This window comes from Rattus norvegicus, chromosome 12, assembly GCF_021556685.1.
Source record: "Rattus norvegicus strain SHRSP/BbbUtx chromosome 12, alternate assembly SHRSP_T2T, whole genome shotgun sequence".
Classification (NCBI taxonomy): domain Eukaryota; kingdom Metazoa; phylum Chordata; class Mammalia; order Rodentia; family Muridae; genus Rattus; species Rattus norvegicus.
In genome coordinates, this window is record NC_141545.1 from 48144993 (window position 1) to 48172445 (window position 27453).

General features: G+C 47.0%; 2 protein-coding genes, 2 non-coding genes and 1 pseudogene across 27 annotated transcripts in view; 2 read left to right on the plus strand and 3 right to left on the minus strand.

Annotated features, from left to right (window-relative positions):
- Positions 1–10389, minus strand: part of Pxn (paxillin) — a 61601-nt gene extending 51212 nt beyond the window's left edge. Inside the window, exon 1 of the mRNA XM_087578989.1 lies at positions 10243–10389. The gene's annotated coding sequence lies outside the window, so the exon portion shown is untranslated. The remainder of the gene's footprint in view (positions 1–10242) is intronic.
- Positions 10140–10603, plus strand: Rps5-ps2 (ribosomal protein S5, pseudogene 2; annotated as a pseudogene).
- On the minus strand, positions 13162–13302 carry LOC120096084 (U4 spliceosomal RNA). The gene has a single exon (XR_015634993.1). It is a non-coding gene; the product is annotated as a U4 spliceosomal RNA (small nuclear RNA).
- A 223-nt stretch (positions 13303–13525) lies between these two features.
- Sirt4 (sirtuin 4) lies at positions 13526–27162 on the plus strand. Of its 24 annotated transcripts, none has more exons than XR_015634002.1 (6): positions 13526–13584; positions 20324–20503; positions 20784–21272; positions 23277–23571; positions 23906–24115; positions 26760–27162. XR_015634002.1 is itself a non-coding variant. In XM_087578509.1 (5 exons), exons 2-5 carry the CDS (start codon positions 20481–20483, stop codon positions 24056–24058), a joined length of 960 nt encoding a protein of 319 aa, XP_087434635.1. In that variant the 5' UTR covers positions 13526–13584; positions 20324–20480; the 3' UTR covers positions 24059–24424. The 24 variants fall into 24 exon arrangements, 10 of the variants coding, with proteins under 10 accessions (XP_087434635.1, XP_087434639.1, XP_087434637.1 ...); XR_015634009.1 differs by having other exon boundaries at positions 23923–24115; XR_015634011.1 differs by lacking the exon at positions 26760–27162 and adding an exon at positions 25470–25842 and having other exon boundaries at positions 23923–24115.
- Positions 13975–14115, minus strand: Rnu4-1 (RNA, U4 small nuclear 1). The gene has a single exon (XR_015634995.1). It is a non-coding gene; the product is annotated as a U4 spliceosomal RNA (small nuclear RNA).
- Positions 27163–27453: the final 291 nt, after the last annotated feature.

The window sequence follows — 27453 nt, forward strand, 5'->3', positions numbered from 1 at the left end:
AAGAGCAGTCAGTGCTCTTAACCACTGAGCCATCTCACCATCCCCGGTTTTCAGTTTTTCAAGACAGTGTTTCTCTGTGTAACCCTGGCTGTCCTGGAACTCACTCTGTAGACCAGGCTGACCTTGAACTCACAGAGATCTGCCTGCCTCTGCTTCCCAAGTGCGGGAACTAAAGGTGTGCCCCACCGCTGCCTGACTGTAAAATGCCACTTTTAAAAAAATAGAGGGGCTGGGGATTTAGCTCAGTGGTAGAGCGCTTGCCTAGCAAGCGCAAGGCCCTGGGTTCTGTCCCCAGCTCCGAAAAAAAAAAAAAAAAAAAAAAAGAATTAGAAAGCTGGAGAGATGGCTCAGCGGTTAAGAGCACTGGCTGCTCTTCCAGAGGTTCTGAGTTCAATTCCCAGCAACCACATGGTGGCTCACGGCCATCTGTAATGGGTTTCGATGCCCCCTTCTGGCCTGTCTGAAGATAGTGACAGTGCATTCATATACATAAAATAAGTAAATAAAACTTTTTTTTTTTTTTTGGTTCTTTTTTTCGGAGCTGGGGACCGAACCCAGGGCCTTGCGCTTCCTAGGTAAGCGCTCTACCACTGAGCTAAATCCCCAGCCCCTAAATAAAACTTTTTTAAATATCAAAATTTAAAACGCGGGCCAAGTGGTGCTTACCCATAGTCCAGCTCAGGAGATAGAGGGAGGAGGAGCAAAGCAAACACAGTCTGCCTGATCTGTCTACGCAGTGAGTTCTGGGATAGCCAGGGCTAAAGAGTAAGCCTCTGTCTCCCAGGATATGAGTGTATGGATTGCATATTAAACAGCCATGAATCAGCAAAGTGCTAACTGACTCTGGGAAGACAGAGGGAATTAAGGGGGGCGGGGAAAGCATGGAAGAGTAAAGTCCCGGAGCTTACAGTATAGATGTGCAGTCCTTACATGTTGTAGGGAAAAGATCTCAATAACACAGAGGAGGGGGCCCCAGGTTTGAGGCTCAGCACTCACGTGGCCACTGAGATCTGTCTGCCCTCTTCTGGCCACTGTGGGTACTGCATGCAGGTGATACACAGACATACATGCAGGCGGAAACATCTGTGTACACTCAAATCTGATCCTCTTGCTAGGCTAAGAATTCGGGTGTGGGGCTGGGGATTTAGCTCAGTGGTAGAGCGCTTACCTAGGAAGCGCAAGGCCCTGGGTTCGGTCCCCAGCTCCGAAAAAAAAGAACCAAAAAAAAAAAAAAAAAAGAATTCGGGTGTGGTCCACCATGTCTGGTTCTGTGCAGTACTGAGGACTGAACCCACAGTTTCATAAACGCTGGGCAAACAAAAACTGACTGAGCTACCCCCAGCCCCAGCTCCAGTTTCTAGATCAGCAGTACTCAACCTGTGGATCGCCATGACTTTAGGGCATCAAACGTCCCTTTCACAGGGTCGCTTAAGACCATCGGGAAACAGTTATTTATGATTCATAACAGTAGCAAAATTACAGTTATAGGGTAGTATCAAAAATTATTTTATGGCTGGGGGTCACCACAGCATGAGGAACTGTCATTTCCAGCTTTAGGAAGGTTGAGAACCCCTGCCGTGGATCGTTTTTCTCGCCAGCATGCTGTTTTCAGAGTTTGTGAACTATGTTTTTTTTTTCTACTCCTTACAACGCCTTCTGCACCTCATCGAAAAGCCTCATTTCCTGAAGCGATGCAGCAGTGCTGAGTGAGTTACCTGAGCCAGCATTTACTTAACCAACGCCTTAGTTAAATGGAATTTTCTCCACGCTGTCCCCGTAATTAACGAGGCTGAGGAGACCTCCCCTGTAGCTAGATCTTGGAGCACAACCTTCCTGAAGATCATCAATTCCTGCCTCATTGGAAGTTAAACGTAAGGGGTTTGGGTGTGGCTCGATGGTGTACCTTGGTAGCTCCTGCTTGTCTAGCATGCCCAAGACCGTAAATTCAGCCGGATCCTTAAAGAGATTATGTGGCAGACTATGAGGGAAGGTGATTCGCACTCCATCCTCAGTCGCCTCCATATCAGAGCGGGGGACACACGTTTGCCAGGCACACCGCTGTCCCTGAGCCCTCCTCCTCACCTCCTGCCACTACAGAGGAGCCTCTATCGCTCCCCCATTTCTACTTCTACTTTCTGTTTTTTCTCTCTAGTGACTCTACCATCCTCCTGCCTGGACAAGTAATTAATTAACCTCCAAATTAAACTGAATGCTCCAGCAAGAAGCCAGTGCCATAACTCTTATTTATTTTGGTTTTTGGGGGGGGGGGGACTGTTTCTTTGAAACAGGATTTCTCTTTGAAACCCTGGCTGTCCTGTAACTCACTCTGTAGACAAGTCTGGTCTGAACTCACAGAGATCCACCTGCCTCTACCTACTGAGTGCTGGGATTAAAAGGCCCACCATGCCCACCCCACAATGTCGTCTTTTTTTTTTTTTTTTTTTCGGAGCTGGGGACCGAACCCAGGGCCTTGCGCTTCCTAGGCAAGCGCTCTACCACTGAGCTAAATACCCAACCTAATGTCTTTTTTTAAAGCCACTTTTCCTGAGGTATGATTTGTATCTAATGAAATGTAATTGGTGCTCTAATAATGAACAAATGCAATAAATGCACTTTACCCTGCAGACAGATCCTTGTGAATCGGAGGGCAGCCCTCAGCTATAGCGGGAGACCCTGTGTCAAAACAAACAGCAATTGTAAGTGTATGAGGCTCAGTGAGACCTATAGCTTTGTGTAACCACCGTCTCCATCAAGATCCAGAACATTCCATCTGCCCTTGCTGCTGCCTTTGCTCCTCCCGTTCTCCCGTGTCATCATTGATTTGTTTTCTGTCTTTATAGATTAGTCTGAATGTTTTGATTGTTTGTCTTGTTTTTCAGACATGTAGCCCAGGGTGGCCTCAAAACTCCCCATGTAGCCAATGATGACCCTGAACTCTTGACCCTCCTGTCTCTCCATCTCTTGAATTTACCTCCATGTCCACTTTGCATGTTCTCTCTTTTTTGGGGTACGCAGGGGAGGTCTGCCTTCTTGGGCACAGCATGTTTATGAGCTTCATCTCTATTAGGTATCAGTAATTTATTCTTTTTTACTGCTCAGTAGTACTCCGTTGTATGGATGTACCAGAACCTGTGTCTGTGCTGTGCTGTTGATGAACATGAACTTTTCCAGTCTGGTCCGCTAGGAATAAATTTGCTGTCACATTTGGAAGTCTTCGTGTGGACATATGGTTTCATTTCTCTTGGCTAGGTCCCTAAAAGTGAAACAACTAGCTTACAATGTAACGTTCAGAAGAAAAATGCAAATTAGGTCTTGTCTGCTTTACTCCAGCAGTTTGTTACATTTGGGACAAAACCCACACTGCTCACAGGGTTTTTCACCTGGAATCTGTTCTTTATCCAGTCTTCCCGGCTCATTCTGTCCGAGCCAAACGGCTGTTCATCCTGTTTGAAGGCTCGCAAACGCAGCAAGTGTTTTTTCCTTGCATCATGCCTCAAATCCCTTTCTGTGGCTTGTTTTCTTCAGTTGCGTAACAAATTGCCACACACTAAGCAGTTTACAGGCATAGGATCGGTGGCCCCAATTTCTGCAATTTGGGAGCTGGAGGCAGAGTGTGTGAACTCGGCTGAGGTGTAGGTCCTGACTGCCCACATCATCATCTGAGGGTTCCCCTCAGGAATGATCTGTTCCCAGGATCTCTTGAAGGGATCTTCACTGTGTGGCCACTTTGCTCTGTTGCTCTGGGTAGGATATGGCAGGAACCATGACGCTGCTAGAGGATGCTGTTCACCTCAGAAGGCTTCAGGCAAGAGCCAAAGCAATGTCTTCAGACTTCCCAAGGTCGGGAGTAGAAGAGAGTCTTCACTAAACATCTTTCGTTCTATTCTGATTCGTTTTGCTTGTGGACAGAGTTTGGCTGTTTCTCCCTGGCTGGTTTTAAACTCAAGACCCTCTCCCTTCTGCCTTGGGGTGCTAAGATCATAGGCCTGTGCCACCAGGCCTGCTGGGAAATGGCTTTTCAAATCTCTTAAATTTTGAGCCACACATGCTATTTCACTGGTTCCCAACATGAATCTATACTTTGAAAATAAATTGAAACTGTATCTTTTTTTTTTTAATGGCACAGCAAGGATGGTCTCAGATCACAGGCAGGAAGCATGTTTGACAAGGGTAAAGTCCCCTGTTCAATTCCCAGCATAGTGGGAAGGAAACACCATCCAGGTAGAACGGGGTATGTTAAAGTAAAGGCCACGTTTTCGAGAAACACTTGGACTCCTGCTTTTTGTGCTGGAAGAAGGGGAGGAGGGCATGAGGAATGTTCCTAAAGCCTGCCAGACTGTCTGCAAAAAGTGTGGTGAGCACCAAGCCACACATTTGCACCACCAAAGGGCACAGTGCGAAGACAAGGACCTTCTGTCTGCCCAGGGAAAGCAGGGCTGACAGGAAGCAGAGTGCTCACAGTGGACAGATGGAGGCCATTTTCCACGAAAAGCTGAGACTACGAAGAGGATTGGGCTAAGACTGGAGTTTGTGAAGCCCCACCTCAGGTCTGAGGGATGCAAGCCCTGGGGTGGAGAGATGGCTCAGTGGTTAAAAGCTCTGGGTGTTCTTACAGAGCACACAGCTCCAATCCCAGGACAGCAACAACATGGCGGCTTATAACTGCCTGTAAATCCCATTCCAGGGACTCAGGCATACTCATCTGGACTCTGCAGGCGCAGGGCACACACATGCACATGTATGCATGCAGGTAAAATGTTCACGCACATAAGTAACATGTAAGAGAGGTACGAGTGTTTTTGTCTTTTTTTTTTTTTTTTTTTTTTCTTTTCCGGAGCTGAGGACCAGGACCGAACCCAGGGCCTTGCGCTTGCTAGGCAAGCGCTCTACCACTGAGCTAAATCCCCAACCTCAGTACGAGTGTTTTAAATTAGGATGGTAAGAGAAAAGGCCAAGTGACTTGCATCTAACCTGGTTCTGTTATAAAGGGAATAAAATTATAATGTTATGGAAAGAAAGAATGTGTCTTAGTCAGGGTTTCTATTCCTGCGCAGACATCGTGACCAAGAAGCAAGTTGGGGAGGAAAGGGTTTATTCAACTCACACTTCCACATTGCTGTTCATCACCAAAGGAAGTCAGGACAGGAACTCAAGCAGGTCAGGAAGCAGGAGCTGATGCAGAGGCCTCGGAGGGATGTTACTTACTGGCTTGCTTCCCCTGCCTTGCTCAGCCTGCTTTCTTATAGAACCCAGGGCCACCAGCCCAGGGATGGCTCCACCCACAATGGGCTGGCTCCACCCACAATGGGCGGGGCCCTCCCCCCTTGATCACTAGTTGAGAAAATGCCTTACAGCTGGGTTTCCTGGAGGCATTTCCACAACTGAGGTTCCTTTTCTGTGATAACTCCAGCTTGTGTCAACCTGACACACAAAACCAGCCGGTACAAAAGGAAAAAGAAGGGAGGAAGGGAGAAAGGGCGGTAGGAAAGAAAGAGGGAGGAAGAAGGGAAGAGAAGGGAAAGAAGAAAGGAACAAAGAGGGAAGGAAGGAGAAGGAAGGGCTAACTGTGACTTTGGTTTTTAGAGGAGAGGCTGTGGGAAGAACATTCCAGATTTGCCCAGCAAGTCTTGTTACATCAAGGATGAGACAGATGGATATCTGGGAGTTCAGAGATGGCCTAGTCTACATAGAGAACTCTAGGCCAGCCAGGGGTATAGAGTGAGACCCTGAATAATAATAATGATAATGGGGGTTGGGGATTTGGCTCAGTGGCAGAGCGCTTGCCTAGCAAGCGCAAGGCCCTGGGTTCGGTCCCCAGCTCCGAAAAAAAAGAACCAAAATAATAATAATAATAATAATAACAACAACAAGAAGAAGAAGAAGAAGGAAAAGTAGCAGAAAGGAAGGAAGGGAGGGACAGACAGAAAAATATATATGTTCATCCCAAGAAGGAGCCCTGTCCCTCAAAGGATGGGTCCTGGTGGAGACTGACCTCTGGAGGAATCCCCCCTAGTGTCTGGCAAACCCACGTCAGGTCAGGGTCAACTCCTGGATTCCTGGCTCTGCGCCTGCCTCTTGTGTATCGTCCCCCACGCAAGCCTCAATGTTCTCATCCACACAGTGGGAGCGCAACTCTGCAGGGCTGGGACTCAGTGGCTGTGTGGTGTGAACATTCTCCGTCTCACCTGCTTTAACTATAGAGATCGATCACCTCTATCCCAGCTAGGACATAACTCACTTGGGAGAGCAAACAGAGCCCTGGGCTTGATCCCCTAGCACAAACACAGACCAGCGCTCGGGAGGCAGAAGCTGGCTGATCTCTGAGTTCAAGGATAGCCTGGTCTACAGAGTGAGTTCCAGGACAGCCCCAGGGCTACACAGAGAAAACGCTGTCTCAAAAAACAAGCAAGCAAGCAAACACCCTACACATATGAAAAAAATCAGTCAGCCGGGGTTGGGGATTTAGCTCAGCGGTAGAGCGCTTGCCTAGCGAGCGCAAGGCCCTGGGTTCGGTCCCCAGCTCCGAAAAAAAAAAAAAAAAGAAAAAAAAAAAACTGCATTCTACACCCTAAGCTTGAGCCCTGAACAGAGGAACCTACCTCCTCCCAGAGCCAAAGACTCCTGGTTCCACAGATGCTAAAACCCTGCTAGAATCCACCCTCTTTGTCCAGGCAATCCCCTCTCCTTCTTCAGTTCACCAGCTTGCCTACCCTCTCCTCCAGGCAGCCTTCCGTGACTGCCACCAGGACTTGAATTCTCGGCTCCACAACCTCATGACCGTGCCAGGCAGTACTTTGGCAAGCTCCTTCTCTAGGCTGCACACTATGCCTTGGCATCGGAGGTACATTCTCACTACCTGGGAAGTTTATTATACATATCTTATTTGCCCAGACCCAGTCCCCAGACACTCTGAGTTAATTGGTCTGGAATGTAGTCTGGGTATTTGGACTTTTTTTTCCCTCTTCCTCCTCTTCTTCTGTGTCTTGGGATAAGGGAAAAAAAAAAAAAAAAAAAAAAAAAAAGCTCGGTACACAATTGGCAGACAGAGTAGAAGCTCATGGCCTCTGAGAGAGAACCATGACACCCCTTCTATAGTCATGGGCACCAGGACACAGAGGCACTAATTGTGTGGCCTAGGGTCACAGATCTAGTGAATAACGGAGCCAGATTAGAACACAGAAAGTCTGACTTCAAAGTATGACGGGGGTGTGCGTGGGTGGGGGAGGGGATCAATTGGTCTCCTCAATTCCCCTAGTGACAGAGAAGCCATGGGACTGTGAGGCAGCTCTGTTCTGAGACAGACTCAGGCCCCTCCAGCATGGGATATTTTTAACCTAGAAGCTGGTTCTTGCAAACATCCTGCAGTGACTTAAAACACTGAGCAAATTGTTTGGGGGCTGCTGGGCCCTTTCTCGGCTGAGGTAGCCCTGGAGCCGGTCTGTTCCCATTTCCTGGAGCCAGTCAGCGGGGCCCAGGCAAGCTGTGAAGACAGTGTGGGAGGTGTGTGTGTGTGTGTGTGTGTGTGTGTGATGATCGAGAGAGGGTCAGTTTGGGATGTGTCCAGATTCCTCCTCCCCTCAGAGACAAAGATTACTTCATCCAATCCAGCCTTCGTCCCTGCTCCCAGCCTAGAAAAGAGCCGGAGAACAAACAGACACGGGATCTTAATGTCACAGGCAGCAGAATGGGCACAGTTCTTTCTTTGCTCTCTCTCTAGCGGGAAGGCTCTATGGCTACAGACAGCTTCCATTTCCGATCTCCCCAGATCCATCAGAATGGTGGGGGGCTCACACCTGAGATTCCAGCCCTTGGCAGATTGAGGCAGGAGGATCAGGAGTTCAAGGCCAGCCTGGACTAGATAGCAAGACCCTGGCTTTTTAAAACACACCCAAAAGACCATATGTGTTGCACTTGTTTCTCTCTCCAGCCATGGCTTGTGGCCCAAATACATCAGCAAGCGTTCAGATGCCAGGCTGGAAGTATGCCTGCCTTAAAATGCAAAACAAAAACAAAACAAAACAAAAAAACATATAGGAATTTCCCCTCAAAATGTCCCACAAGGAAGCCAGACTCGGTGTGTGATCCCAGCACTTGGGAGATGGATGTAAGGGGATCGGGAATTTGAGGCCATCTTCAGTTACATAGAGAGCTCAAAGCTAGCCTAGGCTACATGAAACTGTCAGAGAAAGAGGGGAGGGGGAGAGGGGGAGAGAGGGACACACACACACACACACACACACACACACACACACACAGACTGACTCATAGAGATGACATAGCCACAAGGACATTCATTGTAACTTGCTTACAACATTCCCACTGGACAACCAAAATGTCCGTCAACAGAATGATTAACCTTGGCAGGGTACAGCCACTGAGGAAGAAAGCCAAACTGCTTGCTGACATGGAAAATATGTCCAAGGCACATTGCTTGGTGGGAAGAGAACGGAAGTAACAACGTGTACCAGCAGCCATAGGCAGGCGTTGTGGTGCACAGGGGCCGGGAGGTAGGGTGTGGGACAAGATCTCTGTGAGTCCCAGGCCTGCCAGACCTACATAGTGAAACTGATGAAGTCTTGAAAGGATGGCCCAGGGTTTGCTTTCTCTGCCAGTTAAAGAATTAAAGGCAGGAAAAACTGAATTGCAGCCAGCAGTAGATTCAGGGAGAACTCAAGCACCCTGGACAGAATCTGTAGTTAGGACAGAAGCACACTTGTTGGCAGTGAGGAAACAGCAGAAACTGCCCCTGGCAAAGCAGAGGGGACATTCCGGAAGCCAAAAACCCCCTCTTCTTCAGGACTAGGGCTTTATTTCTCATTTTTAATATTATTTAATGCATGAGTGCTCTGCTGCATGCCAGAAGAGGGCATCAGATCCCCTTATAGGTGGTTGTGAGCCACCATGTGGGAATTGAACTCAGGACGTCTGGAAGAGCAGTTGGGGCTCTTAACCGCTGAGCCCTCTCTCCAGCCCCGCGACTGGGACTTTAAAACCCCCTGAAGAATCTTCTTACTTCAGGGTTCCTGAGCTTGGAGAAGGCAGGGATGGCTGATTGCCCCAGACTGGTGTGTGATGTGTCTTGATGTGTCCTTAAACTTGTGGAGATAGTTCCCGGGAAGCCCCCTGCTGGTGGGAGACAAAAAGCTCTCAAGCTTTTCTCTTTTCGGAGCTGGGGACCGAACCCAGGACCTCGCACTTGCTAGGCAAGCGCTCTACCACTGAGCCAAATCCCCAACCCCCATGGCTATCTTTTATTACATAGCCATGCCATGGCCCCTCTGTGGGAATCCATCTCATTCCCAGTCTCTTGTTTGAGAAACCAACCCAAAACAAACACAAAATCAAGCAGGGACCCGGAGGCAGGAGCTGCTGCAGGGGCCATGGAGGGGCGCTGCTTACTGGCTTGCTCCCCACGGCTTGCTCAGCCTGCTTTGTTGTAGAACCCAGGACCACCAGCCCAGGGATGGCTCCACCCACAATGAGCGAGGCCATCCCATCAATCACTAATTAAGGCTTATCTTCAACCTGATCTTATAGTGACATTTTTCTCAGTTGGGGTTCCCTCCACTCAGATGATTCCAGCCTGTGTCAGGTTGACATAAAATAAATCAGCACAACAGGGCAGGAAAAAAAAAAAACCTGGGTTGGGGATTTAGCTCAGTGGTAGAGCGCTTGCCTAGCAAGCGCAAGGCCCTGGGTTCGGTCCTCAGGTCAAAAAAAAAAAAAAAAAAAAACGGGCTGGAGAGATGGCTCAGTTGTTAAGAGCACCCGACTACTCTTCCAGAGGTCCTGAGTTCAATTCCCAGCAACCATATGGTGGTTCACAGCCATCTGTAGAGATCCGATGCCCTCTTCTGGTGTATCTGAAGACAGCTACAGTATACTTATATATAATAAGTGAATAAATCTTTTTAAAAAAAACTGAAAAAAAAGCCCACAAAACAGCAACAAGATTAAAAAGAAAAAAAAAGAAGAAAAAAGTATCTCCCCAAAATACTAGTTAATGTCCTGTACAAAATAAAATCGGGAGACAGCCACACCAGCGGTGGCAGAGACACTTACGACGTGCTTATCCACAATTTGCCCCTTCAGAATCACATTGACCTGGAAAAGTCTCTGCCCCACACAGGAGTGCGATACGTAAAGCACAGAGCCCCATCCCGTAGCACCTCCCTGACTCTGTGATGATGCACGAATCTCATGACTATGCGCATAGTCAAGCGTGCCTTTGAGATCACCCACCTGCTCACTGGTAAAAATCCCTCTGCAGGTACTGGTGAATGCCATCATCCACAGTGGCCCCCGGGGACGGTTCAACAGGCATTGGATGAGCCCGGACGGGAGGCTGCGGGCTGTGGGTGTGTCCCCGCCTGGTGATTCAGGCCATCTGGCTGCTGTGCGCAGGTGCTCCTCAGACTCTTTCTGGAACATCCAGACCACTGCGGAGTACTTGGAGGATGAGCTCATCAGGGCCGCTGAGGACTCCTCCAACGCCTACGCGTAAAGAAGCCTGAACTGGAGTGTGTGGCCAAGTCTAACCGCTCATTTCCCAGCAGCTGCCTAGTAAACTGTGTGTCCTTTGGGACAATTAAAGAAAAAAAAATAGGAGGGGTTGGGGAGTTAGCTCAGTGGTAGAGCGCTTGCCTAGCAAGGCCCTGGGTTCGGTCCTCAGCTCACAAAAAAAAAAAAAAAAAAAAAAAAAAAAAAAAAAAAAGCGTGCGCACATCTATGTAGTGAGACCCCATCTCAAGGGATCTTATTCTGTCCTTGCATATCTAGCTCTCGGCCACCTTGACACTCATTTTACTAAAAATATTATTTATTTGATTACCGAGTTTTTGTCACCTCTTAAATTATGTACCCCAAATAAAAACATCTCACCTGGGTCCCCGCATTGATCCTTCAGTGGTGTTGCAAATTCCGCTCCAAGGTGGTTTTACTATATTCCGTGTGTGTGTGTATTTTTTTTCTTTTTTCTTTTTTTCGGAGCTAAATCCCCAACCCAGTGTGTGTGTATTTTTAAGACAGGGTCTTATTATGCAAACTCACCTGAAGGTCACGTTGTAGACTTGCACTCACAGAGATCTGCTTTTGCCAGTACTAGGATTAAAAGTGTGGGACATCAGGGACAGCCTTATGTGCATATGCTAATTATACACATATTTAGTAATAATATGCTAATGAGGATACGACCCAGGGTCTCCTGCATACGAAGCAAATGCCCCAGCCCTCTCTGTTAACATTACTAATTTTATTATTATTAGTGTGTTCAGGTGCTCACGTGTGGAAGTCAAGAGACAGTTGGCTGCGGACAGTTTCTTCTTCGATGGGTTCCAGGCATCGAATACAGGTCTCTAGGCTTGCATAGCAAGCACTTCTATCCACTGGGCTACCTCACCGGTTACCTCTGTAAATAACTTCTTTTAATTTTTTTTAAAAAAATTATCTGATATAGACAAATATTCCAATGAGTCTGACACTCGAGTGTTCCTGGAAGCCATTTGTAGCCTAAATCACCAGAATCAATGTTTGTTTTATCCTAATTGCAAAAGGTAGTGGTGTTCATGGAATTCTTTATTTCAGATAAAAAGAATTAAAGATAAAGTCGTTTCTTTTCTTTTTTTCTTTTTTTTTTTTTTTTTGGTTCTTTTTTTCGGAGCTGGGGACCGAACCCAGGGCCTTGCGCTTCCTAGGTAAGCGCTCTACCACTGAGCTAAATCCCCAGCCCCTAAAGTCGTTTCTTTAGTGTGTGTGTGTGTGTGTGTGTGTGTGTGTGTGTGTGTGTGTGTGTGTACGCCTGTAAGCGCTGTTGCGGCTCCGTCCTTATGTGGAGCTCAGAGGACAACTCCAAGACCGGTTCATTCTCTCGCCACCTTGTGGGAGTTGAGGATGGAGCTCAGCCTGACACAGACTCTTCTTACCACATGAGCTTTGAGCTTGTGACCCTCCCGCCTTCCGGCTCCTGAGCTGTAGGCCTGTGCCACCATACCAGACGGGGCTGCTCGTTTAATTTGATTAATCACTTTCTTTTTTTTAATATTTATTTAATGTTTATGAGTACAATGTAGCTGTCTTCAGACACACCAGAAGAGGGCATTGGATCCTATTACAGATGGTTGTGAGCCACCATGTGGTTGCTGGGAATTGAACTCAGGACCTCTGGAAGAGCAGTCAGTGCTCTAACCACTGAGCCATCTCTCCAGCCTCAATTAATCACTTTCATTATGAACAACTTTCTCTTTGCGATATTTTGGCTGGTTCTGAAACACTTGCTTGTTAGAAGACCGTCTTTTGTTTGTTGCTAGTCTCGAACTTGCTATGTGTACTCCTGATTCTCCTGCATCTGTCTTCCAAGTGCTGGGACGAACAGGTCCCGTTGGGTTGTCCAATGTGAGTTTAAAAACCTTCCTTGCGGGGTTGGGGATTTAGCTCAGTGGTAGAGCGTTTGCCTAGCAAGCACAAGGCCCTGGGTTCGGTCCCCAGCTCCGGAAAAACAAAACAAAAAAACCTTCCTTGCACGGTCCTGCTCTGCTTGAGAATCCTCAAAGAATCCTGTTTTCTCCTTGGTTTGAAAGAGGAAAGTGTATAAGATTAATAAAGGTGGGGGGAATCTGCCCAGCGAGGAAGCTGTGTGTGCGTGATGAAAAAAACAAGCCGGTAGTTCAATCCCTACCACCGCCAACATCTGCAGAAGCAGGGGACTGTGCACAAATACAGCCTCTCCCCCCCCCCCACAATAAATGCAGAGGCAGAGAGACGTGCACAAATAGAATCCCCCAAACAAATGCAGAGGTAGTGGGATGAACACAAATACAAACCCGCAAACAAATGCAGAGACAAAGGAATGCATCTGCATTAAGCAACACTACAGGAACTCTGGGGCAGATATGGAAGTTAAGACATATATATATGGGGCTGGGGATTTAGCTCAGTGGTAGAGGGCTAGGAAGCGCAAGGCCCTGGGTTCAGTCCCCAGCTCCGAAAAAAAGAACCAAAAAAAAAATATATGTATATACATATATATAATAGATTTTCTATTTCATCTCTTTAAGAAAAACTAAAATTTAAAAAAAGCTATATGTATTCCGGAGCTTAAAAGTATTGAATAAGGACCAGAAGTATAGATTAAAGAACATCTATTTTTAGACAAACAATATTCAGTCTCCGTAGAGACTGTCAAAAATTGCCAATGCCGACTATATTTCAAGTCGTCATGGCGGGGTATTGGGAAAAGTTTTCAATTAGCAATAATCGCGCCTCGGATAAACCTCATTGGCTACGATACTGCCACTGCGCAAAGCTGAAGAACGAGCGCGCTCGCTCAGCCTCCCAGGGCTGACAACCTTCATCTCAGTCACGGTGAGCTCCTGTCCACGCGCGACTGTCGCGGGACGGCAACCGAACCCGGCGGCTCCATCTCAGTCACCTGCGTGGACAGGCTCCTGCCCGTGGGCTATCTAGCGCCCGAACGTCCGTGGTTTCCAGACAACGCGGCAGCCGCTTGGGATGCTGGGGACTCTTATGCAAATCGAGCCAACGTCATCGCGATGGCCCGGGTGGAGGCGCAAACGCGGCGGGAGGAGGGTAAGCCAGAAAGGGATGAAATGAGATGTGTGGTCCGCTGCGGAGGTCCGGGGGGTTGGCATTAGAGGAGCGTGTCAGTGTGACCCTGACGCTGCGTTGGCGGAGGCAGGATTGTTGCGAGTGTTGGGCCAGCCAAGGATAACAAACATGAGTGACCGGAGACGGAAACAGGGCTAACAGACTTGTTAATACAGCCAACAAACTCGAATGGGAAAGTAACAAAACAGTGAAAAGTGTCATTGTAAGTAAGGATCGCGAGCGAGAAACGTTAGTATCAGCTAAAAGTTGTTAAAGGGGAAGAGAGAGTTTTCGAGCTAAATCGAGATACAGATAGAGAGAGTAGAAATCTTGAGTTCTAAGTAATTATTTTTTTGGACCACAATTATTCAGTCTCCGTAGAGACTGTCAAAAATTGCCAATGCCGACTATATTGCAAGTCGTCACGGCGGGGTATTGGGAAAAGTTTTCAATTAGCAATAATCGCGCCTCGGATAAACCTCATTGGCTACGATACTGCCACTGCGCAAAGCTAGTGAGCTAGGGGCCCAGCACAGCGTTCCTAGGAGACGCGGACCCTATTACAAAAAGGGGGTTTCGAGCCGAACGGGAAAGCCCTCAATTATCGCTACGCTGGACATGAGAGCACTAAATACAACCTTATGGCACTTTATGTATGATATAAAAGAGGAGCATGCTGCTTTTATGTAAGGTTTACGTGGAGGAAATGAAGCAAAGCACTATGGGATCGAACATGCTAATTGACTCAGCTCGGAGCCTGAAAGGGATCTTCTGCCCGAGTCAAGGGGTTAGGTTGGCTCAATGTTACCGCTTTCTCAGGGGAGGCTTTCTTGTTTCTGACTTTATACACAAGAAAATATCCGTATGAAGACGAGATGGCATAAAATGTACCGTGTTTTACTATCTTAAGGCTTTAATTTCGGGGGTTGGGGATTTAGCTCAGTGGTAGAGCGCTTGCCTAGGAAGCGCAAGGCCCTGGGTTCGGTCCCCAGCTCCGAAAAAAAGAACCAAAAAAAAAAAAAAAAAAAAAGAAAAAAAAAAAGGCTTTAATTTCGGAATTTCGGTGTCTACATTCACATTCATCTCAAGAACCTTCTGATCTTCCCAAACTAAAACTCGGTACGCATTAAACTCTGAGCTCCCTAGCAAGCTTTCTTGGCCCAGTCCGTGGGAAAACGTGCGTCATGAGAATGTCTGGTGCCCGTGGAAGTCAGAAGAGGGCATCGAAGATCCTCTGGAACTGAATTAAACGTTGGTGAGTCACCATGTGGGTGCTGGGAACCCAATCCAGGTGTTCTGCAAGAGCAGTCATTAACCACTGAGCCATCTCCCTCCAGTCCCTTACTGTGACATTGTATGACTCATCCATATTGTAGTACATATTGGTATTTCATGCCCTTTATGGCTCAGTAATATTCCGTCTAGTGGGATTTTATTTACCGTTCATCCTTCAATCAGCAACAGTGGCACCTTAGGCGAACCTCATTGGCTGTGCACCCTTGTACGGTTTGAACCTTTGCTCTAATACAAACAACGCTGATAGCGATGCCCAAGTATCAGTTTGAGTTCCTGCTTTCAATGAAAATTTTTTGTTAAATTTACGTGTGTGTGGAAGTGTGCCTAGGTCAGAGAACAACCCGTGGGAGGTGGTTTTCGCCCTCCTCCATGTAGGTCCCAGGGATTGAATTCAGGGGAGGCATGGAATTACCCTTACCCACAATCCATCTCACCAGCCCTGCCCGTCTTCAATTGTTTGGGGTATCTACTAGTAGTGGAGTTGCTGGCTCATATAGGAATTCTGTTTAATTCTTTAAAAAAAAAAAAGATTTATTTATTACATATAAGTACACTATCGCTATCTTCAGACACACCAGAAGAGGGCATAGGATCCCATTACGGATGGTTGTGAGCCACCGTGTGGTTGCTGGGAATCTCAGGACCTCTGGAAGAGCAGTCAGGGCTCTTAACCGCCAAGCCATCTCTCCAGCCCCTCTATGTTTAATTCTAAGTGAAGATTTTTTTGTTTCATTGTTTGTTTGTTGTTTTGAGACAAGGTCTCGCTGTGTAGCCCTGGCTGGCCTGGAATTTGCTATGTAGACCAGACTGTCCTCAGACTCATAGAGATCCTCCTGCCTCTGCCTTCCTAGTGCTGAAGTCCTCCAAACCAACCCCAACCCCTTTTGTGGTATATGAAAGAAAATCCAACATTTGTACATGGAGGGCTTCCTAACCCTTCTGTGAAAAGATTTTAACTTTGAGGAGAGAGGCTTTGTAACAGCAATGCCAGAGCACATGAAATGTGAAGTAAATTTCTCTGCCTTGTTTTAACTTTGGCAAGTAGAAAGCTGTCCAAACCCTGGCTCTGAACCTCTTTCCCAAGGAATATTTTTTATTTTTATTTTTTAAAAAAGCATCATGTTTCTTCTTTCTTTTTTTTAAATATTTATTTATTTATTTTATGTATAAGTACACCATAACTGTCTTCAGACACACCAGAAGAGGGCATCAGATCTCATTACAGATGGTTGTGAGCCACCATGTGGTTGCTGGGAATTGAACTCATGACCTCTGGAAGAGCAGTCGGGTGCTCTTAACCACTGAGCCAACTCTCCAGCCCCCCCCCCCTTTTTTTTTTAAAGATTTGTTTATTTAATGTGAGTACACTGTAGCTGTCTTCAGACAGGCCAGAAGAGAGCATCAGAACTCATCGTAGATGGTTGTGAGCCACCATGTGGGTGCTGGCACTTGAACTCGGGACTATTTGGAAGAGCAGTCAGTGCTCTTTTTTTTTTTTTAAGAATTTTTTATTTATTTATTTATTTATTTATTTATTTATTATGTATACATCATACAGCTTTCTGCCTGCATGTGTGCCTGCAGGCCAGAAGAGGGCACCAGACCTGATTATAGATGGTTGTGAGTCACCATGTGGTTGCTGGGATTTGAACTCAGGACCTCTGGAAGAGCAGACAGTGCTCTTAACCTCTGAGCCATCTCTCCAGCCCCAGTCAGTGCTCTTAATTGCAGAGGCATCTCTCCAGCCCCTCATTATGAGAATTTTAAAGCCCAGGGCCAGTTTCTTTTTGTTTTCTAAATGAAACGAACACCAGTGGCAGAGCCTGGCTGGGACTCAGGACATGCAAGCTTCCAGGTCCCAAAGCCCCCTGTTCTGGAGATCATAGTTTACTGCACAGGGAGGGGATGCCCCCTTTGGAGAGTGAAGGCAGCAGGGAAGACCAGCACTGCCTTCCTCCCATAGCTCCGGACAGAGTATTATGAGCCACCCAATTGGCTATTGAATAAGGGGAAAGGGTCCTTCGGCCGGTAACAAGGTCCCTGCCACTTCCCATTCTAAAAGGTACATACTCCGTGGTGTGGTGTCTGACTTTAAAGTAATGTTACAGAGTGGCAGATTTTGCTGGCTCCACTTCAGGAGTGGCCAAGATATGAGTAAACAGATCCCTAGGCCTCCCTCTCTCTAAACCTTAGAACCCTGAGCCAGGCACGGCAGCCCGGATAGATGCAAGCCGGAAGCCAGCCTGGGCTATGGTATAGCACTGTCAGAACAAACAACCATAACAACAAAAAACAAATAATGATGATGATGATGATGATGATGATGATGATGATGATAACCAAAGCAAGACAACAATCTGCCCAGAGATTGGAGGCCCAGGGGAGTGTTGGGGATCCCCACATACCCCCTACTGTATTCCTTCTGAGACAGGATCTGACAGAATCTCGATAAACATGGAGCTCCAGTCCTTTCACCAGGCTGAGAGTAAGCCAGCCCCAGCCATCTGATTGCTCCCTGTCCTCCTTTGTGCTGGGAGGGCAATTTATGTGAGAGGTGGAATCCAGACCTATGTCCTCTTGCTTGGGCTGCAGTTCTGAACCTCGGGGCCATCTCTCTAGCACCCATGATCTATTGTTTTTTAGAATCAAAATAGTGTGTGTGCATGTGGGCCAAATACGAGCTGGTGCTCCTCCCACACTTGTGTGAGTCCCAGGGATCAGAGTTGTGCTGTCAAGCTGGTGGCAAGGGCCCCTGTCAATATTTAACCTATGGTAGGAAATTTAAGCACTGTGCAGTGGAAGGGAACATAGGTACTTAAGAGGAAATCAAGTCCAATCTGCCGACGTGGTGGCACACACTGTTAGCCCATGTTCTAGGGAGGCGGAGGTGGGAGAATCTCCATGAGTTCCAGGCCAGCCAAGGCTACGTAGTGAGAACCTGTCTCAAAAAATTAAAACAAAAACAGAAGTGGGGGGAGGGGGAGGACCAATTATTTATTATTAAAGGGGTCAGACTACACAGCGAAACCCTGTCTCAAAAAAATAAAAACAGAAAGGGTCTTTTGGGGAGCGGGTCGGGAGCTGGCTCACTGGTTAAGTGCATTGTTTGCAGAGGACTCAGATTCCGTCCCACATGGCAGTTCACAACCGGCTGCCACTCAAGTTCCAGGGGAGCTGACGCCCTCTTCTGGCCTTCTGGAGCTCCTGTATGCTTGTTGGCAAAAACATTAAAAAAAATTTTTTTTAAATCTATTTTAAAAAGCGTCTATGGTGGAGAAATGCCCACTAGTATGAACTCAGGCCTACCCTGGGCTAGGCTAACGTGCTACCACTGAGCTATATAGCCCCAGCCCTATTACAGTATTATTTAGAGACCGAGGTCTCACTAAATCACCCAGTCTGGTCTTGAACTCGTGATTCTTCCGCTTCAGCCTACTGAGTAGCAGAGATTGTTGTCCCCTGCTACCAGTGAAAGTTTCTTGAAGACAGCGAATTCCTAAATTAGGGCTGTTTGGATCCTATTTTGCACGCCGGGCATGGGGAATATTAACCACTTCTTTGCGGGCCATGGTGGCAGAGAAGCCTCTAATCCCAGGGTTTGTGAGGTGGAGCCAGGAGGATCAGGAATTTGGAGTCGGACTAGGCTACGTGAGACCCTCTCTCCAGCAAGCAACACAACCCAGAAAAAACGAACGAACGAACGAACGAACGAACGAACGAACGAACGAACGAACGAACGAACGAACGAACGAACGAACGAACGAACGAACGAACGAACGAACGAACACACAAAAACCTCAAAAGGCAATAACTGCCTCAGGTGTCAGCAGCACACCGGAAACCTAAACTGAGCTGAACAGGAAAGACAATCGGAAGACCGTGGTGGAGCGGCGTAGAACCTTGGCGTGGGAGACACGTAGGGTTCTGGGACTTGTAGTTTTTTCCGTTATATCGGGTTCGTGGACTACACTTCCCAAGATGCACATGTAAGAAGCTAGTCCCACTGTTGGGTGAGAAGGTAAGTGTTCAGATCCGGCTGTAGGTTTCCCGCTGAGCATTCTTACAAGGGATTCTATTTGTCCTCTTTTTTCTCGAGGGGACACGGAGGATTTGTCCCAGCAAAACCCGACGGTTTAGCCGTTCACATGTAGCTGGGGAATGTCATGGAGAAAGCAGAGTCCTGAGCTCATGGGTAGAAAAGGAAGCCAAGCCTAAAATGTGTGCCTGTCACTATATAACTCCTGCATTATATCAAAGACTGGTCAAAGGTTTGTCTTTACGACTAGAAAACCAGGAAAGTGTGTGTGCCTTGTCTTTTTCTGTATCCAAATAGCAGAATTTACAATGCAGGGTAAACAGTGATTACCTAGCGTCCCAGAGGTCCTGGTTTTGGTACCCAGCACCTTGTAGAAAAAAAAAAAAAAAATCAACAAACAAACCTGGAATATCAAATTCAAATATCAAATATCTCATGGAGGAAAAAAAAATCCACCCGATTTAAACCAAGAAGAGTTATAGAACAAATAGTGCCTCGAGGAATAATATTAACAAAAATATAAATATTACTATGACATAAGTTTACATTAGTAACAGGTGAAGAACAATGGCCTATTAAAAGTTTGCTGAGGGGGTTGGGGATTTAGCTCAGTGGTAGAGCGCTTGCCTAGCAAGCGCAAGGCCCTGGGTTCGGTCCCCAGCTCCGAAAAAAAAGAAAAGAAAAGGAAAAAAAAAAAGTTTGCTGAGATGACTCAGCGGTTAAGAACACCCGCTGCTCTTCCAAATGTCCTGAGTTCAACTCTCAACAACCACACGGTGGCTCACAACCATCTTTTTTTTTTTTTTTTTTTTTTTTTTTTTTTTTTTTTTTTGGTTCTTTTTTTTTTTTCGGAGCTGGGGACCGAACCCAGGCTCACAACCATCTACGATGAGTTCCAATGCCCTCTTCTGGGGTGCAGGTGTACATGCGGGTAGAGCATTCATATACACAAAAATAAACTTAAAAATTGTTTTGTTTTGTTTTTTAAGATTTATTCTTATTATATATAAGTACACTGTAGCTGTCTCCAGATACACCAGAAGAGGGCATCAGATCTCTTTACAGATGGCTGTGATCCACCATGTGGTTGCTGGGAATTGAACTCAGGACCTCTGGAAGAGCAGTCGGGTACTCTTAACCGCTGAACCATCTCTCCAGCCCCCTTGGTTTTTTTTTTTGTTTTTTTTTTTTCTTTTTTTTTTTCGGAGCTGGGGAGACCGAACCCAGGGCCTTGCGCTTCCTAGGTAAGTGCTCTACCACTGAGCTAAATCCCTAACCCCAAAAATTGTTTTAAGTATGTAATTTTTTAAAATTAAATTTTATTTTACGTGTTTGGGCATTTTACCCACACACTTACTTGGGCACCACTTTTCCTCCCGATGATTGCAGAGTCCAGAAGAGGGCCTGAAACTGGAATTAAAGATGGTCTTAAGCCACCACTGTAGGTGTTAATTGAACCCAGCACCTGGTCTTCTGGAAGAACTTTCTATTTTCCCAGTGCTACAATTCCAGGCATGGATTACCATGGCAAATTTTTCATAGTTGAATGGTACTCCTGGGAGTGGACAGGTACATTTTGTCTTTTTTTGTTTTGTTTTGTTTTTAGATTTATTTATTACATATGAGTACACTGTCACTGTCTTCAGACACACCAGAAGAGAGCATCAGATCTCATTATACATGGTTGCGAGCCACCATGTGGTTGCTGGGAATTGAACTCAGGACCTTTGGAAGAGCAGTCAGTGCTTTTAGCCGCTGGGTCATCTCTCCAGCCCTTTGTCTGTCTATCAATTGGTGGTTAACTTGATTTGTAAAACCCAGCTTCTCTCATGGATTTATTTTTCTCCAGAATGAGGGGGTTGATTTTCAGGCCGACAAGGGGCCGTTGGATCACCCAGATGAGCCAGCTGCGTTCCCATGGATCCACAGGGTTATTTGTGCCGCCCAGCCCCCCTTTGGACCATGAAAAGATCAAAGAGTTACAGCGCTTCATTAGCCTTTCCAAGAAACTGCTAGTGATGACAGGCGCGGGAATCTCCACCGAGTCCGGGATCCCAGACTACAGGTCAGAAAAGGTGGGACTCTACGCCCGCACTGACCGGAGACCCATCCAGCACATTGATTTCATCCGCAGTGCTCCGGTTCGCCAGCGCTACTGGGCCCGAAACTTTGTGGGCTGGCCTCAGTTCTCCTCTCACCAGCCCAACCCAGCACACTGGGCTCTGAGCAACTGGGAGAAACTTGGGAAGCTGCACTGGTTGGTGACCCAGAACGTGGACGCTCTGCATTCCAAGGCTGGGAATCAGCGGTTGACGGAGCTGCACGGATGCATGCACAGGTACAGAGGTCTGTGGGGTTTGGCCATAAGAAGATGTGTGGTCCCTCACGTGATCGGCCCCTGGCTGCCTTGACCAGGGTTGTCTTAGATCTAGTGCAAAGGCTTCCTTAGCAAGTTGTTGACTTTGGAGTTAGGCCCAGTGAACTGAGAGAGGAAGTAGGGACGGTAGGGAAGCAGGGGAGGGAGCAAGCTGGGAAAGGATGCTTTCCGGCTGGTTCATGCCCCCTGGTGCAGTGCTCATGTGCGCAAAGCTCTGGGCTCAGTTTCCCAGAACTAGGAAAAATAACGTGAGTGGGACTGCGCCCTGCGGTGACTCCCTATCTAGAATATACAGAAAGAGCCACCTTGAGGGTGGTGGCTAATGTTGTTAACCCTGAGTTTGGGTTGAAAAAGGATTATTTCACCCAAAGTAAAGAAAGCTGTCCTCGTCGTCGTCTTTTCCTCCCCCTCCTTCTCCTCCTCCCCCTCTTCCTTTCTCTCCTCTTCTTCCTCCTTCTCTTCCTCCTCTTCCTCTCCTCTTCCTCCTCCTCTTCTGTTTGGTTCTGTGACAGAGTTTCTCTATGTAACCCTGGATGTCCTGGAACTCACTCTGTAGACCAGGCTAGCCTTGACCTCAGTTACTCCTGCCTCTACCTCTTTTTTTTTTTTTTTCTTTTTCTTTTTTTCGGAGCTGGGGACCGAACCCAGGGCCTTGCGCTTGCTAGGCAAGCGCTCTACCACTGAGCTAAATCCCCAACCCCCTGCCTCTGCCTCTTAAGCGATGGGATTAAGGTGTGCGCCTCCACCATCCCGGCCCCCTTGTTTTGAGACAGGGTCTGGTATATCCCTGGCTACCTTGAAACTTGGTTCATGGCCAAGGAAGATCTCCACACTTTGTGTATATTCTGGTTTGTGAACAGGTGTGGGGATCAGAGGTGGAAATGTCTCTCTTAGTTGTCTCACCAGTTGACCAGCTGGCAAGTCCCCTGGTATCCTCCTGTCCCTGCTCCCCAGAGTTGAGGTGATAGGGTTTTCCTTTATAGGTCCTGGGGTCTGAACTAAGGTTCTCATGGGTGCCCAGCAAGCATTTTTTTTTTTTCAAGTGAGCCGTTTTCTTTTAGTTCCCTAATTAAGGGAACCTTAAATTTCTGATCCTCCCGCCTCCATCTCCTGACTTCCGGGGTTACAAGTGCAGGGCACCACACCGAGTTTAGGGGCTGTTGGGGATTCAACCCAGGGCTTTGTGCATACTAGGTAAGAATGCTAGCAACCTAATGGCATCCCTACCCTTCAAAAGTGTCTTTAAAGGGTTGGGGATTTAGCTCAGTGGTAGAGCACTTGCCTAGCAAGCGCAAGGCCCTGGGTTCGGTTCTCAGCTCCGGGGAAAAAAAAAGAAAAGAAAAAAAGTGTCTTTAAATGAACTGACAGTTACGGCAGTGGACCTGTCGAGACTGACGGGGCACGGGATTGTGTACTAAGGACCTGAGCGTAGAGTACGTTGGTGCAATGAGGACAAAACCTTGCAAATTGTTGTTCTAGAACCGTGGGTTTAGACCTTCTTCTTCTTCTTTTTAGGAGCTGGGGACCGAACCCAGGGCCTTGCGCTTGCTAGGCAAGCACTCTACCACTGAGCTAAATCCCCAACCCCGGGTTTAGACCTTCTTAACACAGCAACCCTCTAATACAGTTCCTCGAGTTGTGGCGCCCCGCCTCCTGGCCGTAAAATTATTTTTGTGGCTACTTCATAACTGTGATTTTGCTAATGATATCTTGTGTTTTCTGATCGTCCCAGGGCACCAAGGGGAGGGGTCTGGCTTCACAGGTTGAGAACCACTGTTCTGGAATCTTGCAAAGGGGAGAAAGGGGGAACACTATGATGCCCTAAAATGGGACGGGGTTGGAGATGGGCACTAGGAAAAGAAAGTTGACTTTTTTTCGGGGGGGGGGGCTGAAAATGGTCAGGTTGATCCGGCAGCTTTGCATCTCCCAAGAACTACATTCAGCAGGTTTCATACTTGTCTTTAGGGTCCTGTGCCTGAGCTGTGGGGAGCAGACTGCACGCAGGGTGCTGCAGGACCGCTTCCAAGCCCTGAACCCCAGCTGGAGTGCCGAGGCGCAGGGCGTGGCTCCCGACGGTGACGTGTTCCTCACGGAGGAGCAGGTCCGGAGCTTTCGGGTCCCGTGCTGTGATCGATGCGGCGGCCCTCTGAAACCCGACGTCGTTTTCTTTGGGGACACGGTGAACCCGGACAAGGTTGACTTTGTGCACCAGCGTGTGAAAGAAGCTGACTCGCTGCTGGTGGTGGGATCGTCCCTGCAGGTACCTGGCTCTGTCCGGGTGGCAGTTGCCCTTGCCCATCTTACAGGGTGAGAACTAGAGGTCCCCTCTTATTTGGGTTTCATTTAGCATTAGCCTTCGCGCAAGTGTGCATGCCTGCGCATGCGCGTGTGTCGATCAGAGGACAACTTGGTAGTTCTTCGTTGGGGTTTGGGGGATTGAACTTGGGTTATCTGGTATGGTGGCAAAGCACCTTTACCCGCGGAGCTGTCTTACCAGCCCCTCAGCTCCTTTTTCTCTTTGGTTGGTTGGTTTCTGAGGCTGCAGGTGGTTCTTTCCCTGGATCTAGAACCATCACTCTGATCTGCTGGTGCAGGTATACTCCGGTTACAGGTTCATCCTCACCGCCCGGGAGAAGAAGCTCCCAATCGCCATTCTGAACATCGGACCCACGAGGTCTGACGATTTGGCTTGCCTGAAGCTGGATTCGCGCTGTGGAGAGCTGCTGCCCTTAATAGACCCACAGTGACAGCACCCTGATGTCCAAAGGCTGGAAAGGACTTTCCTTTGGGTCCCGCTGCTAAAGGTAAAGAGAGCCCTTTCAGATAAAGGGTCTAGCCTCATGCTTCTAATCCCAGCCCTCAGAAGCTGACGAAAACGAGCCTGGAGCTCAAGGCCAGTCTGGGCTATAGTGTGTTCTAGGCTAGATCTGGCCACAGAGGTGATACCCTAACCACAAACAACAAAACAAAAGCCAGGTGATAGATTCAGCTTCCTGGTACACCTAGTAGTCAGATGCCCAACAAAAGAGACAATTCTAGACGTCTTAACACGTGGCTATATATGTTAATTAAAACGTGACGTTTCAATTAAAACGACCTTTTAAAAAAATACAGTGGATGGTTTGTTTTTTTTTTTTTTTTTTCTTTTTTTCGGAGCTGGGGACCAGTGGATGGTTTTATTGAGGGGGTGTGTGCTGTTTCTTTCTTTCTTTCTTTCTTTTTTTTCCGGAGCTGGGGACCGAACCCAGGGCCTTGCGCTCGCTAGGCAAGCGCTCTACCGCTGAGCTAAATCCCCAACCGGAGACAGGGTTTCTTTATGTATCCTTGGTTGTCCTGGAACTCCCTCTGTGGACCGAGCTTGCCTCAAACTATCTGTCTGTCTCTGCCTCCTGAGTGCTGGGATTAAAGGCAAGAGCCACCACAGGGTTTTGCATTCTTAAAACAAAACAAAACAAAACAAAACAAAACAAAACAAAACAAAACAAAACACAACACAACACAAGGTGTCACATAGTGTGCTCTGGTCCTCTGGAGGACTAGGGTTCAGTTATCAGCACCCATTGCTAGGTGGCTTACGATTTCCAGGGGAATCTAACATCTTCTGAACTCTGAGGGCATCTTCACTCACATACACATGAGCACATGTATAATCAAAAAATAACTCTTAAGGGGGCTGGAGAGATGGCTCAGCGGTTAGGAGCACGGACTGCTCTTCCAGAGGGCCTGAGTTCAATTCCCAGCAACCACATGGTGGCTCACAACCATCTGTGATGGGATCTGGTGCCCTCTTCTGGCCTGAAGGATACATGCAGACAGAACACTGTGTACCTAATAATGAATAAATCTTAAAAAAAAAAAAAAACAAAAAAACAAAAAAAAAAAACCTCTTAAAATAAAAGTACCTTCGGGCTGGAGAGATGGCTCAGCGGTTAAGACCACTGATTACTCTTTCAGATGGTCCTGAGTTCAATTCCCAGCAACCACATGGTGACTCACAACCATCTGTCATGGGATCTGATGCCCTCTTCTGGTGTGTCTGAAGACAGCGACAGTGTACTCATATACATGAAATAAATAAATCTTTAAAAAAATAAAAAAAATAAAAGTACCTTCAAGGGTATACTTTCAAAGTTGTATGTGGCTATTACCTAATTACAGAGTTTTCATCACTTCCGGAAGAAGTCTTTTACCAAGGACCAGCTGTTCCCACACCCCCACGGGTACCCAACCTCTGGGAACAAGTGCTTTTTTTCCGTGTGCACATCCATCTATCCAAGTATCCATGTATGTATCAGTGCGCCTCTCCCTCCGTCTATACGTACATCCATGTGTTCCTGGACATTATGGAATGTAGCCTTTTTTTTATTTGTTTTTTTTTTGGCCCAATTGGTAAGATATAATTGCCCACCTAAACATACAAAGCCCAGTACCATCCGTCCCTTAAGAACATTAATAACAGGGGTTGGGGATTTAGCTCAGTGGTAGAGCGCTTGCCTAGCTAGCACAAGGCCCTGGGTTTGGTCCCCAGCTCCGAAAAAAAGAAAAAAAAAAAAAAAAGAACATTAATAACAACCTGTAAAGGTACAGCTTGGAGTCTTAACGTCACCTGCCATATTGTCCTGCCACAGCTTCTCTCCCTCTTTTTATTTGTTTTTTAAGACAGGGTCTTGATATGTAGCCCATACCAGCTTCAAACTTGAAGTCCCCCTGCCTCAGCTACGTGTATGCGGGTATTACAGGTCCACACTTCCACACCCAGCCAGGATACAGGTTTTTTAGTCTGGTTTCTCCCCTTTGTATAATATATTTAAGACTCGTATACATTGTAGCTTCTCTCTCCACTTTACTGCTTTTATGGTTCAATAGTATTCCCACTGTATTGTAATATCCAAGGTTTTTTTTGTTGTTGTTTTTTGTGCGTGTTTCCTTTTAAATCTTTTTTTGTAAGATTTATTTTAAAAAAATTTAGATCTATTTATTTATTACATACACAGTGTTCTGCATATATATGACAGACGAGGGCACCAGATCTTACTATAGATGGCTGTGAGCCACCATGTGGTTGTTGGGAATTGAACTCAGGACCTCTGGAAGAGCAGTCAGTGCTCTTACCCACTGAGTCATTTCTCCAGCCTGGCTACCTGGTTTTTTGGTTTTTGTTTGTTTGTTTTTTTTTTTTAAAGATTTATTTATTTATTGTATATAAGTACACTTTAGCTGTCTTCAGACACACCAGAAGAGGGCATCAGATCTCATGACAGATGTTTGTGAGCCACTGTGTGGTTGCTGGGAATCAAACTCAGGACCTCTGGAAGAGCAGTCCGTGCTCTTAGCTGCTGAGCCATCTCTCCAGTCCCGCCACCTGGTTTTTAAAGGGAAGGTGGATGGATGTTTCTTCTACCCCATTTCCAGTTTATCTTGGGATTAACTTGTTTCATTTCTTTTCAGACCCCTAAGGATTCCCCGCCTCTCCCCTTCAACTGGTGGAAGCTTACTGTCTGCATCCTAGAGAGGCCCAAAGCCACGCCTAGGGGCCAGGCCGCCTGTGCATCGTGCTATTTACAGAGATGAGGGCTGCCCCCTAAAGAACTTTCTCAAAGAAGTAGCTGCTCTTGATGGAGTAGCTGTGCCGCCTTCGGGTTACCAGCGAGAAGGATCAGCCAGAAGTTCGTAAACCAGAACAGTCTGTGAGGGGCCACGATCGCACTCATTCAGAAGGGCATTTATAATTCATTCATAATTCCAAGTGGTCATGTGTGGCTGAAGCACTTTGATATTTCTGACGACATGAACAATAACCAACACGGATTTTTTTTTATCAACCCAATAATAAATTATTTTTGTTAACATACCAAATGTGTGGACTGTGAACTTACATACGTTTTTTTGTTGTTGTTTTGGTTTTTTTTGTTTTTGTTTTTTTTTTCGGAGCTGGGGACGGAACCCAGGGCCTTGCGCTTGCTAGGCAAGCGCACTACCACTGAGATAAATCCCCAACCCCCGTTTTGTTTTTTTTTAAACCAGCTAAGAAAGCGGGATGTCTATTTGAGACGCCTACCCCGAACCTGGTTTGTAGAGGAACAGCTAATCCCCTGTGGGCTCGTCAGCTGACTGACATTTCCGTTACAGCTCTCACTGGAAA